The sequence below is a fragment of the Centruroides sculpturatus genome, unplaced genomic scaffold, assembly GCF_000671375.1.
Source record: "Centruroides sculpturatus isolate CEXI.00-Female unplaced genomic scaffold, Cexi_2.0 scaffold2173, whole genome shotgun sequence".
Lineage (NCBI taxonomy): Eukaryota > Metazoa > Arthropoda > Arachnida > Scorpiones > Buthidae > Centruroides > Centruroides sculpturatus.
Window position 1 is genome coordinate 1 of NW_019386707.1, and position 14817 is coordinate 14817.

The 14817-nt window shown below is 33.5% G+C and overlaps 2 protein-coding genes across 2 annotated transcripts in view; both read left to right on the plus strand.

Moving 5' to 3' along the window:
• The first annotated feature begins 1320 nt into the window (after positions 1–1320).
• LOC111615636 lies at positions 1321–9808 on the plus strand. Its single transcript, XM_023357054.1, has 4 exons — positions 1321–1633; positions 8571–8821; positions 8923–9043; positions 9717–9808. The coding sequence occupies exons 1-4, from the start codon at positions 1348–1350 to the stop codon at positions 9806–9808; spliced, it is 750 nt and encodes a 249-aa protein (XP_023212822.1). The 5' UTR covers positions 1321–1347.
• A 4531-nt stretch (positions 9809–14339) lies between these two features.
• The window catches only part of LOC111615637 (nose resistant to fluoxetine protein 6-like), a 45156-nt gene continuing 44678 nt past the window's right edge, over positions 14340–14817 (plus strand). Inside the window, exon 1 of the mRNA XM_023357055.1 lies at positions 14340–14393. The gene's annotated coding sequence lies outside the window, so the exon portion shown is untranslated. The remainder of the gene's footprint in view (positions 14394–14817) is intronic.

A 14817-nucleotide genomic window follows, 5' to 3' on the forward strand; every position in this document is an offset into this window, starting at 1 on the left:
TTCAAGATGCAACTTTTCGTATAATAAATAATAGAAAGAAAACCTGACATGATAAATTATTAGTGAAATGCGAGATTTCCCGGGAAAATAAAATTACCCGGGATTTTTCTCGTAGGGAATAAACGGCGAGAATCCCGGGATCCCGGGAAAGAAACCCTAGTAATTATTATCTCATCCGGTTCGCCACCCTCACGATCTCCATTCAAGGAAATTTTCTACTCCTGTTCCAGATACACTTTTTTTCGAACTTTTCCCAATGTACTCTGAATTCTCGCGTATAAAATACTGTAATTACGGTCGAACGATCATCTCGTATACAAGCGGCTCTCTGTTGATTCGATATGTTTATAGTGTTTATAACAACGCGCAATTTCATGTAAACTCTCTCTTTCGCGAACGCCTCCAAAACACTCTCAAATCCAATGTCTAATTGTCTTGTTACTGTTAGGCTGTAAATCTAGTACGAAAAATAAACTTGTATTTGGTTGATTAACGTGGTATATGAGTGTCTTGCTTCCAACGCTGGCTCACTCGTCTCCATCCGAATCCGATCGGTCGTCGATCAAATAAGCATTTGTGTTGATGAATAAGTATACATCTGTTCCCTCCGGTCACACGATTTATACTCATTTATCAAAACAAATGCATATGTGATCGGTAATGAAGTCTTTAAATAAGTGGGAAAAGGACGATGCTCGACATTTTTTCTTTTGATAAATTGTGGAAGTTAAATTTGAATTTACGCACCAGGCATTATGCTGATAGTTTGACTCTCGCCATACCCTAAATCTGCTTATTTAAATTAATTCAAAGTTTTTACTATCTGCACAAACAATCTCTAAGAGGAAAAGAGATAGTGTATATTAATTTCAATACGCATTTAGCGTAAAATATTTGCCTAAAAGGGCATTTTCTAAAGAAAATTATTTCATTTTGCGATAATTTATTTTTTGCAAATAACTTTTGGAATAATACAGAATAGGAATTACTTTAATTACAATTGTCACGCAATTCCAAACATTAAATTTGCCAGGCAAACACTTTGCCCTTGAATAGTAAAATAAACAATTATATTTTAGTAATTATAAAAACGATGATTATAATTTTTCTTTTAAAATTTAAAGACAATCGAGTCACTTCAACATCGGGAATAATTACAACACCCAAAAATTATTTGGTAATTTATATTGTAGAAAACAAATAATTTTTAAATAAGTTCCACGAAAGTAGTTGTCATTGATAAGCCAGTTTTTTTATAACCGGGAAAAACGTTTCTATAAATTTTGTCACGAAAGTAAATGCAAAGCGATTTAGAAGTTGTTCATCGAGACAGAGAAAGCTTCGAAGATGAAGTACAAAAAATTACTTCATTTCTTCTTACTCTTAACGATATTCTTGTGTTACGCGAAATGCAACAATACAGAACCGGAGGACGGCAATGATTTCCGACGAACGTCGATGATGTTAGAAAATGCGGAGATGAGAATCAAAACCGCTTTGAAGTCTGTCTTAAAGCAAAGTCTTTCTTATCTGATGAAAATTTCCGAAGAAGTGAACGTATCTTCACCTTGCATGAAGTCTTCCGTTCTCTTCCTGAAAGACTTGATAAAACTGAAAGAATGGCCTCTTCGAAGTAAGTAATCTTCAATGTTATAAATTATTACAACATAAGCTAGGTAACCCTCGTATAACGCAAAGTCAGGTTTTTTAAAAAACCGGGCTCGGGAAGTCCGAAATCGTGGAGGTTTACAAAAAATCCTGCAGGGACTCATATCGATACATTATTTTATTATGACAGAAAATAAAGCAGAGTCATTCAATTTTAATTTTCTGTGATTACACTGGTGAAGGGTAAGTTGAAAAATGGTAGCATTAATTACGTTATATACGAGGATTTCCGTATACAGGAGATCAGATNTCATCCGTCGTGGCTGTTGGCGTGTTTTTCTTTGTACCTGGCCACTCATACTAGAATAAGAGTTAAGTGTTTTTTTGATTATTTGCTACTACAAGAAGCCTAATTTTGTTATTAATTAATACTATTTATAACAGTAATAACAAGAATAATTATGCAACGTTCTCCAGTCAAGAAGGGTAGACCTCCATTGAATTGTACTAAATTGGATACTAAGAAAGATCAGCCATTTTCTTCAAATTCCAGGTCGTTAATAGACTTTAACTTCACTTCCAAAAAAGTCTTCATGAAGAATCCATTAGCGATAAGAATTAGAATCCAAATTAATCACAGATTAATGAAAATGACAAATCAGGTGAGCCAACTATTTCTGATCAAACCTCGATTAATGTAACGGATAAATTCCTAGACTCTTATACTTCAGTGCTTTGGAATAAAATATCGGAATTAATCAACCCTACTAACAATAAACTTTTTAATCAAACGGTTGTGATTAAAGAAGAACTAGATATTATCCACAAAAATATTCGAGAAACAAAGAAAAATCAGAAAAAAATGAAAGGGGAGATTGATGGTTTGAAGCATTAAGTAGAGAAATTACAAACGGACAAAGATTTCATCCAATTTAAAATGGACATGCTAATAAATGAACATTGTTATAATAACATAATAATATACTGTACAACTACCCAAACTATAAAACCACTTCAAGAGCAAGATGGTACCACGTGACACCTTCAACACGTTGGGAGTTGTAACACGAAAAACTCGAGACTAAGGGCCCTGGTGTTTAAATGAAGCAGCCGGTGTAATTGATATAATGTTCCAATGCTGCAATGTGTTGACGTGGAGGTATCAGTTTGAAGCCAGAAGATCGGTGTGAGTGAACAAACGATTGCAAGGTTAAGAGTCAACGCTGTACCCAGGTCTTTGGTGAGCCTCGTTGTACTGCGGGCAGTTTAGCCAGTAGGGAAATGTTGTCTCTGGTGCCCTGCAGTGGGGGCAAGCTGGAGAATCTCTCAGGCGCCGGGTGTAGAAGAAGTGATTCAGCTGGACTATCTCTGTCCTTAAGCGGGCCAGAAGTGTTTTTGCGTGTCAGGATGAAGAGAGATGATAAATCCAATCGGCGAAGGGACGAACAAAGATGGTCTCCTCCCTAATTACGCAGGTCGGGAGCCAGGTAATGGGTTCTATACCAGTCAACATATCATCACCAAATTTGGCATGAATATTCTTTGACAGTCTAGAAACAATATTGTTGAATCCCCACCTTAACCATCTCTAAAGGCCACCCTCTCTTAACTAACTTATTATGTATATTTGTTACGTAAAGAAGGTTTTGTACAATTTGACATATTCCCACTAAATTTGGCATGAATATTCTTTAAAACCTTATAAAAAATACCATGGGGCCCAACCCACCCCCAAAAACTGCTAAAGCCCATGATGCCCTTTTTAACTTTAACCCAAGCAAATTTTGTGTTTTGCAGTTTCATCATTGTAAATATTCAGGTCAATAAATGTGCTTTTTAGTTTCTAACTCGTTTTCATCACCCTTTCCTAACCCAACCTCACCAATCTCCCATTCACTAAAAAGCCCAAGCAACACCAGGCACATACAGCTTGTTCATAATAAAGCTTGTTTCCTGATAAAAGCTAAACAGTTTTTAATTAGAATGAATCAGGCATTATGCAATTTATAGTAATGTATCTTAATTATGTAATTAAGGATTCTTGGCAACTAATTGGTCATTAATCACTTATAACTGTAATGACTGAAATAGTTTGGCAGTATAGATAGATTAGCAACTATTTTTTTAAATACTTTTTAATTATAAATTAAAACAAAGCTGACTTAGGACTAAATAAAACCACTGATATTACTAGCATAAAACAGCAAGTTTACTGGTAACTGGAGAGAATGGATAACTGGGCAGTGTAACTACATAGTAAGCAAGAGCCCCATGCAAATGTATTGCCCTGTTTACCCAATTTTCTTCCAAAACATTCTAAATTAAAAATCTAAAGAAGATAGTGGCATAACTACCTACCTCTAAACAAATTAATTAAATTAATTTATCAAACTATTTAATTAAAAAAAGCCATCTTATTCTACCTATTTCAATGTATATAATAAACACCTTAAAGCCCAATGCATTGATACCAAACCAAACAATTGGCATAATTAATCCAGCTATACAGCCCAATTAATGAGCTATATAACCCAAACGAGCTATAAAACCCACTTATCACTGAGATTAAAGCTAGTGAAAGTTTTAAGAACAGCAAATTTCTCTAATAATTTCATCCTGAACTGCTCAATATCACTTATAGTTAGTGCCAATATTTAGTTTAGTTAACTCAATTTGTATGAGTGAAAACGTGATTATTTTCTCATGTTCACAAAGAGAAGCACTATATGCAATCTAGTCACATCTCTTACAAACTATCTTTACAATTTATCTGTTTGAAGTTCAATAGTGAAATTTCATGTTTTAAAAATGAATTCTAATCTCCCTGGTNCAAATATCAAATTTTTACTTTGTTGCTGAATATACTCAAATACCAAGTAATGCTAAATATTTGGTCCAATAAATAACTCCTACAAGCACACCGAATTGTATAAACAAAATTACGACTTTCTTAAGCCTGTAACTAATGCGAAATCGTAAAATATTAACGCACAAACGTTTTCAGAACACCTTCCGTGTTCTTTCTCAAATTTTCAAACTGTTTGGAGTTTGAAAACCCGAGGAAGAACACGGAAGGTGTTCCGAAAACGTTTCTGTGTTAATATTTTATGATTTCGCATCACTTACAGGCTTAAGAAAGTCGTAATTTTGTTTTATTTGGTCCAACACTAATGCATACAAAAACTTCTAAGCTGGTATTAAGATTTTTAATTTCTTACTTACAGCAAATTAATTATTCAGATGGATGTTTATAAATAAAAAGCAAAATAAAACTATGTTCCTTAATGATCCTGCAACAGTATAAGTGCTTTTCCTTCCTTTTTATTATTATTAATTTTCTTTTATCTACATCAATCACTGTCCACATTTTAGCTGTTATCAATATATTATTATCTAAATTAAACTCTTAATAATACTTCGAAGATAATTTAAATTTATTTCAAATGCAATCTCAATATGTAAAATAACTATCAGGAAACCGATTCTTAGATATACATATGACTCATTAACAACTAATTAAATATTGTAGAGACGTAATTTATCAAAAATGAAAGTAAACATAGAACAAATATGAATAAATAATTAATATTTATTTATTTAAAAAAATATTGAATCATTAACATTTTACATTACATGCATATTATTTTGACATTTAATGTGACATAATAATAATAATGAACTTAATAACATTATTTAATGTTAAAATCATCCATTTTAATAAATAAATTATTAAGAATAACTAAATATCAAACTCTGCATTTTTAAAAAACATAATAAAACATTATAAACACCTTCCATCATTAAGAAATGTTTATTTAATAAAATACTAACATTTTCAGCCTCATAGAATAGGCCATCTTCAGGTGTAAATGAATTTCAATGTATTTTAAAACTGTAACGATGGAATGTTCAAACATTATACATTCAAATTTAAAACGAAAATAATAGATAAAATTAACAAATATATAACAAAATAAAATGTACTAAATACAGTAAGATCCTGCTTAATGCTGATTCGATATAAGACAGTCTTCTCAAAGCCTAAAAAAAGCTCAAAATTTATGCCGATTTAAATTATCGCAGCATTTTGTTGATTTGTATATAATACAATTATTTGCGAACACAAAACCAATCAGAAAAACATGGCAAAAAGGTGTACTTTCTTTAAATCTATGTATGTTTGGTGAAATTTTGGAAAAAATTTATCATCATGGATGCCATAGGAAATATCGACTTTGCTTGGCAAGAATTAACTGATAAATGCACAAATGAAGGGTGGAAGAAGTTATGGCTGAAGGTATCCAAGAATTCTCGACGAGATGAGCCTATCGCTGTATCGTTAGGTTGACCAAACTCAACCTAATCGATACAGCAGGATNAGATCAGTACTCAGTGTCAACACTTTATCATTAAATAATGTACAATTAATTTTAGTACTTTCATAATATTTTCGAAAGTTCCAAATGATATCACAAAGAAATTCACTTGTTAGACTGAAAAAAACATGAGAAATGACGTTCAAAATGTATAAAATGAATCTATAACACGCGTTCTGATTGGTCCCTATGAGTCGGCCACCGACATATAATCGTACTTAGTTTGAATGCTTTTACTACTAGTCGGTCCGATTATAAAATAGGTAGGTTTGGACCAGTCGGTCATAGTGTGAAACAGCCCTTAGGGAATCGTTAATCTTTCGTCAGGATAATCTACGGTGGTTCGCGTGTGGGTGTGCAGGAGGGGACAGAGATGACAATTATCTTACAAAAATCCGTTTATTTTAGCATAAAAATAAACACTAAGCTTACACTAATAAAGATTCGTGTTCAGTGTGTTGACACAGCGCTTTCGATTTTTTCTCCTTTGTGTTGACTCGCTGAATCTGTCTTGCCGAGTTCCTCGTGTCCTTGAAGATCGGAAATTACATCAATCTTCGTTCGTCCCTTTTTGTCCATCCTGATTTTCTTCACGTTTGTCCCTAAGCGAAAGACGAGTCCTGTTCGGGTCCCGAGAATGTTCGCATCGGGAAATTTACTTGACACTATCTGTTAACTTTGGATGAAAGGTGTAGATGGGACTTTGAACTTCAGCTCATTTTACCCCATTGTTGTCTAGTATATGACGTCTTAGAAATTAGACCACCTGACGCGGTGTTCCCTTTCATAATTAACCCTTTTCCTTTTGTATTGGAATCCTGTCAAATTTGATCTTCCGTGTTTTTTCAAATCTTTACGTCTTGAGACCCGCTGAACCCAAAAATATACATGTATGACTGTGTGTTTGTGTATAGACGCATATTTCATTTAATATCTTAGAATGCGGCAAAGGATAAGTAACGAAATAATGATACTAAATTAAAGATTAAATAAGATTAATAATACAAAAATTGGTGATTGATAATGGTTGTTACTGACAGACAGAGGCCACGTCTCATACATTGAGATGAAATCGAACTTAATAATTTAACTCTTTATTGACATTTAAAATGTTTTATGAAACTTATCACTACCCTCAAATTCAAGCGTTTTGCTATTTTACAATGATTAATGTGAGAACCTGAAGGGGAGAGAAAAAAATAAATAATTAGAAATAAAAATAATTTAATCATAATTAAGAATTCTTGTTACGACGTAGTGGGGAAAAATCAAAAGATCAAAGAAACGAAAGGATTCCGAACCGAACCCATCCACACATTTTCTATTTCGCTCAATTTTGTGAATGATAAAACCGATCAAGATGACCATATAAGGTAACAATTGTTACGAGGTTGTAAGACAAACTCTGACCTCACTCACCTGCAGCAATTAATTCAGTTGGTGTAATAGCTGTTATCAAATTTATGAGATAGAATGAGTAATCATAGCAGATAGAAACAGGTAATAAATTTAAAGAAATGTTAGATATCTGACAATTAACATAAACAAAACCCGGATACAAATCGAACTTAGAACAGGTGTCATCATTCATACTATTAGTCAGCTCCCGAAAATGTGTATAAAAGGTTTGGACACAGTCCTCGAGGCGGATATCAACTGCGGACATTATCAGGAAACATCAGACCCATACCGCCATTCCGTCTGTCGCCACCCTTACCTTCCTGCCATAATCGTCGTCCTTCTCTCACAAAATGATCCTGACCCGAATGAAAGGAAGACTACTGGTCAACTCCACTGTCTTATCAACGTCCTATACAACGAGATCGGGAATCAAGAGGTATTATTTTTAACTATTTGTAAATACTCTCTCTCAGGTCTCCTTCGATTATAAGCTAGATTAAATAAGGATAGTTTAACTTAAAGGATTTTGGGACCGAGAAAGGTCCAGAACTTAGACAGTCTATATCGACAAGAACGAAGTGACCATTGTCGCTACTTAAAAATTTTTTTACTATTTCTATCTTTTGTATTTATTCGCTTTTGTATTCGCTGTTGTATAATTTTATAATTTATTAAATATGATATTCTTATGTTCAATTATGGGTTATTCTTGAGTCCGGCCGCACCTTGTCACGACCTCGCTGACCTTCCAACTTGTTTACCACATAAGCCATCTTCTGACAGACAAGCCGGTAAGAGGGGTACAGAGTTTGCCCCATCGGTTCTCACAATTAACAATATAAAACGCTTTTAGAACAAAATCTTATAACAACGGGAAAAGTTATGCAGTTTCTTGCAGTTGTTAGTGGAAACGCTATTTATCAATCTTTAACGTAATTTAAATGTATATGTTACAGTTTCAGACACGTTTAAAAATTCATTTATTTCCGGTTTATTTTTAGCATCCACATTTGCGATTTCGCGTATGCGCTATTTTTGTGGTAGGGATTAACCGCGTATATCGAAGGTTCTCTCTACTGCGAGTCTCCACGGAGAAATATAATTCTTTTTGTTTCGATTTGTTTTTTTCAAACATGTGATACATAAAGATAACTTTAATTAATTGTATGTATTTACTATTTCCAGTGATTGATTCTTTTGGAAAATTACCGGCAGGAATGTTAGGAGTAGCACTATGGATATCAGGAGATTATGACCAGTGTTTGGACATAGAAATTCCTCATAATAAAAAAGAGATTACCGATAAAGGAAAGGAACAGGTTCGAGGCAAATACTGTGCCCTGACAATTGGAATGCAAGAATTAGAGAAACGTATTGCAAAGTCGATTCATAAGTTGGAAAATAATTCATTGATTAAACTAGCAAAAGAGTTTATTGTAAGTATTAAAGTTTAAAAAAATTTTGCGATGGATTAGTACAGTTTAGTGCAATTTGTCAGTTAAATCTATTTTTACAACGAATTCATGAATTTTTATAGAAACCAATAAAGCTTGAAGACTTATTCAAAACAGACGTAGACAAAATGAAGAAAATACGTTTGGACGCGTGCATTCCAAGTACATGTAGTAATAAAGACTTAGAACATGTTGGGAATTGGAGTAAGTCGTTTGATATTTTGTAATTATATGAAATTCTCTTGTAAATCTGAACAACTGTCTGTTCGAACTTAAACAATTCTGTCTATTTTAGTCAGCCGAAACAACACAAAATCACTCTAACAAAGCGTAATAACTTTGTAACATTAATACAGTACTTATATATAGTATGTTTAAATAACGTCAATAAAATATGTAATTCAATGTAAAAACTTATATACCACTGATTAATCCGTAAACACTTTATGATAAATAGTTCGGATTAACAAGAGTTAGTTGTATAATATAAAAAAGGAGACTGTTTATATGCTATTTTTATAAGGAATGCATGGAGTGCCCATAAATGGCAGATTTTGTTAATAACGCGTAAAGAATGTTTCAGATGTGAATAAAGGAAAAACGTTCCAATTGAAATTCCTCCCACTGCAGGGAGGTATCATATTAGAAGATCGACTTTCTTTACTTAAAATACTTGTCCCTCTGTTAGTTAAATTTTATATTACAATATTTCAAACTTGATCCTTTAGACAGCCAAGAGAGGAAAAAAAATGCATTTAAACGTAATTTTATCTGATAAATTGAAAATAAAATAAGTGATAAATTAAACCGTTATTTTGAAAAATTAATGTGTGTAATTGTTGGAATGTTTAATTACGTTTTTAATTTTATTTTTCAGTATTCGGGACAGCAATAGACTTTAATGTCGGATATTGCAAAATCAAAGATGAACGCATTGAATACAGTAACGGACAATTGATATCGTTGTAAGTACATTTTTATTAAACTATCGAAAGTATGAAAATATTTTTAAATTACCGAAAAATTCGGTAAATTGACGATGTAATAGAAAATATGAATAAATCGTAAACTTTTCTTGAAAAACACGATAATAATCTAACGAAAAAAATAAGTTTTACAAAATAAATAGCCAATTGAATCTATTTTATTCTAAAGCATTATATTACAGTAGAACGTCGATTTTCCGAAAGTCAATCATCCGAAACGTCAATCATCCGAAAGAATTCCAGTCGGCAAATTTAAATTTTCGCCAGGGCTGTGGCGCTTCAATCTTTGTCTATGTCTTGGGCTACTCAAATATTTTACGTTTTTGATACTAAATTAACATCTGAAGTATAATTTTTAATTGTTTTTATATTTTTCAATATATTTATTTTGTTTGTACCAAATAAAAAAATAATTTTTTACGATACAATAGTCTTTGTTAGGCTTAACATCGACGAAAATTCAACGCGAAGCGACACGCAACAAAAAAAAAATTCGACATCGGATACGTTAAACTAGTTTTTCATACATAAATCTGTTATCCGAAATATCAGTTATACGAACAACCCCAGTCCCCAATTGATTCGGAAAATCGACTCTCTACTATATATTAATTAAATAGAAATTCATATTATATTTGAATTCGCATTGTTTATCTTCATTTCTCTATTTTAAATATTCTGTTTTAAATCATCCAGTGCTTCTGCCTCTTTTTTTTTCCTTATTTCAAGAATTATTGAACAGAATAGGGTAATATGTTCTGGCTCTTACCACAACACAACATTTCATTTTAGGTTGATTTCTAAGTTTTTTTTTCTCTATCATTCAGTTAAACCACCTGAATGTCTTAATAGATGTCCTATCGTGTTGGTTTTTCGATTATCTGTAGTGTTAAGAATGAATTTGGTATCTCTTGCTCTCTCCTAAACCTGCTCAATAGACAATTATTTAGTCCAAAATTCTTTCCACATTCTCTTCCAGCACATTGTAAAAGCGTTCAGTTTTGTCTTATTTTTTTCCCTCTTTTAACGAAAAATTTTATATAATCTTTACTTCAAATGGTTCAAAAACATAGATTTTCCGAACCAAACAAAGTCAGTTCGCAAACGTTTAACGAGATTTTTTTTCACATTCACATTGATGTTCCTCATATTTGCATTTCTTTGCCTTTGTATAACGCATGCTTTAACTGTGTAATTCCCGACTTCACACGTCTTTTAAACCCTCTGTTAAATGTTCGTCAAAACTGTTTAATTGTCTATTCTTTAGTGTTATGTTATTATGTCGTTCGATTTGCTTTTAAACAAATCATTCCTTTCTGGTTGCGTTTGGCCTTTATTGCATCACTAAGATTTCTCAAAGCCTTTTCTAGCTATTTTTGTTTTCTGTTTGCAACCAGAGCTATGAAAATGTATTTTGTTGAAGATTTTGCCGTTTACCTTTATAGCGTTATTGTTGGTTACCTTATATTCCTTTATACATTTTATACGAATGCGAAATAAACTAGGTGATANTCTTTTGCCAGAGCGTCGGCTCTTTCGTTGCCCTGAACTCCAACATGGGTCTTTACCCATTTTATTTTTATTTTAGTTCTGTTATCTTTTATTAACCTTTTAACTTCCATTGCCATGTAACTAGTGTCATTGAGCTGTTGCAGCGTTTGTATCGCTGCTCTACTATCCGTGTGAACAATAACTAAGCCTGTTACTTGAGCGGAGATGCTCCACCTTACAGCCATTACAATGGCATATAACTCCGCTTGATAGACCGAGCAATGGTCTGCCAGTCTGTATTAGTCCTTGTGGATTTCTTTTCCATTATTTATCACTACGTAGGATGCACCCACTCTGTCATCAATCTTCGATCCGTCTGTGAATATATCTGTGTTTGCTCTCTCATTATCATCAGCAATTTCTATTGCCTTTCTTTCGTATGGCTTCGGCATTTCCTTTGCTCTTGGTTTTAGTTCAAAATCTGTACTATTATAAAGCCTTCCCCTAAAGTAATGGAGAGCCCTTTTCTACTCATGTATTTCATTGCATTCTCTTTTATTATTAAATCAACGGGCGGCTCTCCCGCTATGACCAGTAGCGCATCTGTAGAAATCGTGCGATATCCTTTTGTTACTCTTAAGAGTGCTATACATTGTGCACTTAGAAGTTTTCGTTTAATTGTGTTTTTCTCCGCTGCTGTGAACCAAGCACTCGCAGCATAAGTGACCTTCGGGATAAATACCCCTTTGTATATAATATGTAGAGCCTCTGTGTTGAGGCCCCAGTTACTGCGTGCTACTCTGGCCAGTGCATTGAATATGTTGGTACATGCCGTTCTTACTGCCGTAGCGTGAGGGAACCAATGTCAGGCGATGATCTAGGACAACACCTAAGTAGGTGATTTTTTTTTCAACCTTGATTCCTTCACCAGCCATTTTGATTGTTGGTACCCGCTTATATAAGTCATGTGTTGCTCCCTTAGTAAACACTATAGCTTTCGTTTTCCTGGGGTTAAAATAGAGTTTTAGCTCCTTCCCCTTGTCAGATACTAGTCCATGCACATGGTTAGCTTTTTCTTCTATTTGTCGTCTTGAGTTTGCTCCAAAAACAAGTAACATATCATCTGCGTATGCAAATTCTTAAACGTTATCCCCTTTTTCTACTTTCAAAAAGTTATCATATACTATGTTCCAAAACAAAGGTCCTGAATTTGACCCTTGTGGGCAACCTCTATTGAGAGACTTTGTGGTGTACTATAAGTAATTTTTTGTCGTGAAGGTAATTTTCTACTACCTTATAGATNTCTTTTGCCAGAGCGTCGGCTCTTTCGTTGCCCTGAACTCCAACATGGGTCTTTACCCATTTTATTTTTATTTTAGTTCTGTTATCTTTTATTAACCTTTTAACTTCCATTGCCATGTAACTAGTGTCATTGAGCTGTTGCAGCGTTTGTATCGCTGCTCTACTATCCGTGTGAACAATAACTAAGCCTGTTACTTGAGCGGAGATGCTCCACCTTACAGCCATTACAATGGCATATAACTCCGCTTGATAGACCGAGCAATGGTCTGCCAGTCTGTATTAGTCCTTGTGGATTTCTTTTCCATTATTTATCACTACGTAGGATGCACCCACTCTGTCATCAATCTTCGATCCGTCTGTGAATATATCTGTGTTTGCTCTCTCATTATCATCAGCAATTTCTATTGCCTTTCTTTCGTATGGCTTCGGCATTTCCTTTGCTCTTGGTTTTAGTTCAAAATCTGTACTATTATAAAGCCTTCCCCTAAAGTAATGGAGAGCCCTTTTCTACTCATGTATTTCATTGCATTCTCTTTTATTATTAAATCAACGGGCGGCTCTCCCGCTATGACCAGTAGCGCATCTGTAGAAATCGTGCGATATCCTTTTGTTACTCTTAAGAGTGCTATACATTGTGCACTTAGAAGTTTTCGTTTAATTGTGTTTTTCTCCGCTGCTGTGAACCAAGCACTCGCAGCATAAGTGACCTTCGGGATAAATACCCCTTTGTATATAATATGTAGAGCCTCTGTGTTGAGGCCCCAGTTACTGCGTGCTACTCTGGCCAGTGCATTAAATATGTTGGTACATGCCATTCTTACTGCCGTAGCGTGAGGGAGCCAAGTCAGGCGATGATCTAGGACAACACCTAAGTAGGTGATTTCTTTTTCAACCTTGATTCCTTCACCATTCATTTTGATTGTTGGTACCCGCTTATATAAGTCATGTGTTGCTCCCTTAGTAAACACTATAGCTTTAGTTTCCCTGGGGTAAAAATAGAGTTTTAGCTCTTTCCCCTTGTCAGATACTAGTCCAAGCACATGGTTAGCTTTCTCTTCTATTTGTCGTCTTGAGTTTGCTCCAAAGACAAGTAACGTATCATCTGCGTATGCAAATTCTTGAACGTTATCCCCTTTTTCTACTTTCAAAAAGTTATCATATACTATGTTCCAAAACAAAGGTCCTGAATTGGACTTTTGTGGGCAACCTCTATTGAGGGACTTTGTGATGTACTATAAATAATTTTCCTGTCGTGANTGATAAATAGTTCGGATTAACAAGAGTTAGTTGTATAATATAAAAAAGGAGACTGTTTATATGCTATTTTTATAAGGAATGCATGGAGTGCCCATAAATGGCAGATTTTGTTAATAACGCGTAAAGAATGTTTCAGATGTGAATAAAGGAAAAACGTTCCAATTGAAATTCCTCCCACTGCAGGGAGGTATCATATTAGAAGATCGACTTTCTTTACTTAAAATACTTGTCCCTCTGTTAGTTAAATTTTATATTACAATATTTCAAACTTGATCCTTTAGACAGCCAAGAGAGGAAAAAAAATGCATTTAAACGTAATTTTATCTGATAAATTGAAAATAAAATAAGTGATAAATTAAACCGTTATTTTGAAAAATTAATGTGTGTAATTGTTGGAATGTTTAATTACGTTTTTAATTTTATTTTTCAGTATTCGGGACAGCAATAGACTTTAATGTCGGATATTGCAAAATCAAAGATGAACGCATTGAATACAGTAACGGACAATTGATATCGTTGTAAGTACATTTTTATTAAACTATCGAAAGTATGAAAATATTTTTAAATTACCGAAAAATTCGGTAAATTGACGATGTAATAGAAAATATGAATAAATCGTAAACTTTTCTTGAAAAACACGATAATAATCTAACGAAAAAAATAAGTTTTACAAAATAAATAGCCAATTGAATCTATTTTATTCTAAAGCATTATATTACAGTAGAACGTCGATTTTCCGAAAGTCAATCATCCGAAACGTCAATCATCCGAAAGAATTCCAGTCGGCAAATTTAAATTTTCGCCAGGGCTGTGGCGCTTCAATCTTTGTCTATGTCTTGGGCTACTCAAATATTTTACGTTTTTGATACTAAATTAACATCTGAAGTATAATTTTTTATTGTTTTTATATTTTTCAATATATTTATTTTGTTTGTACAAAAT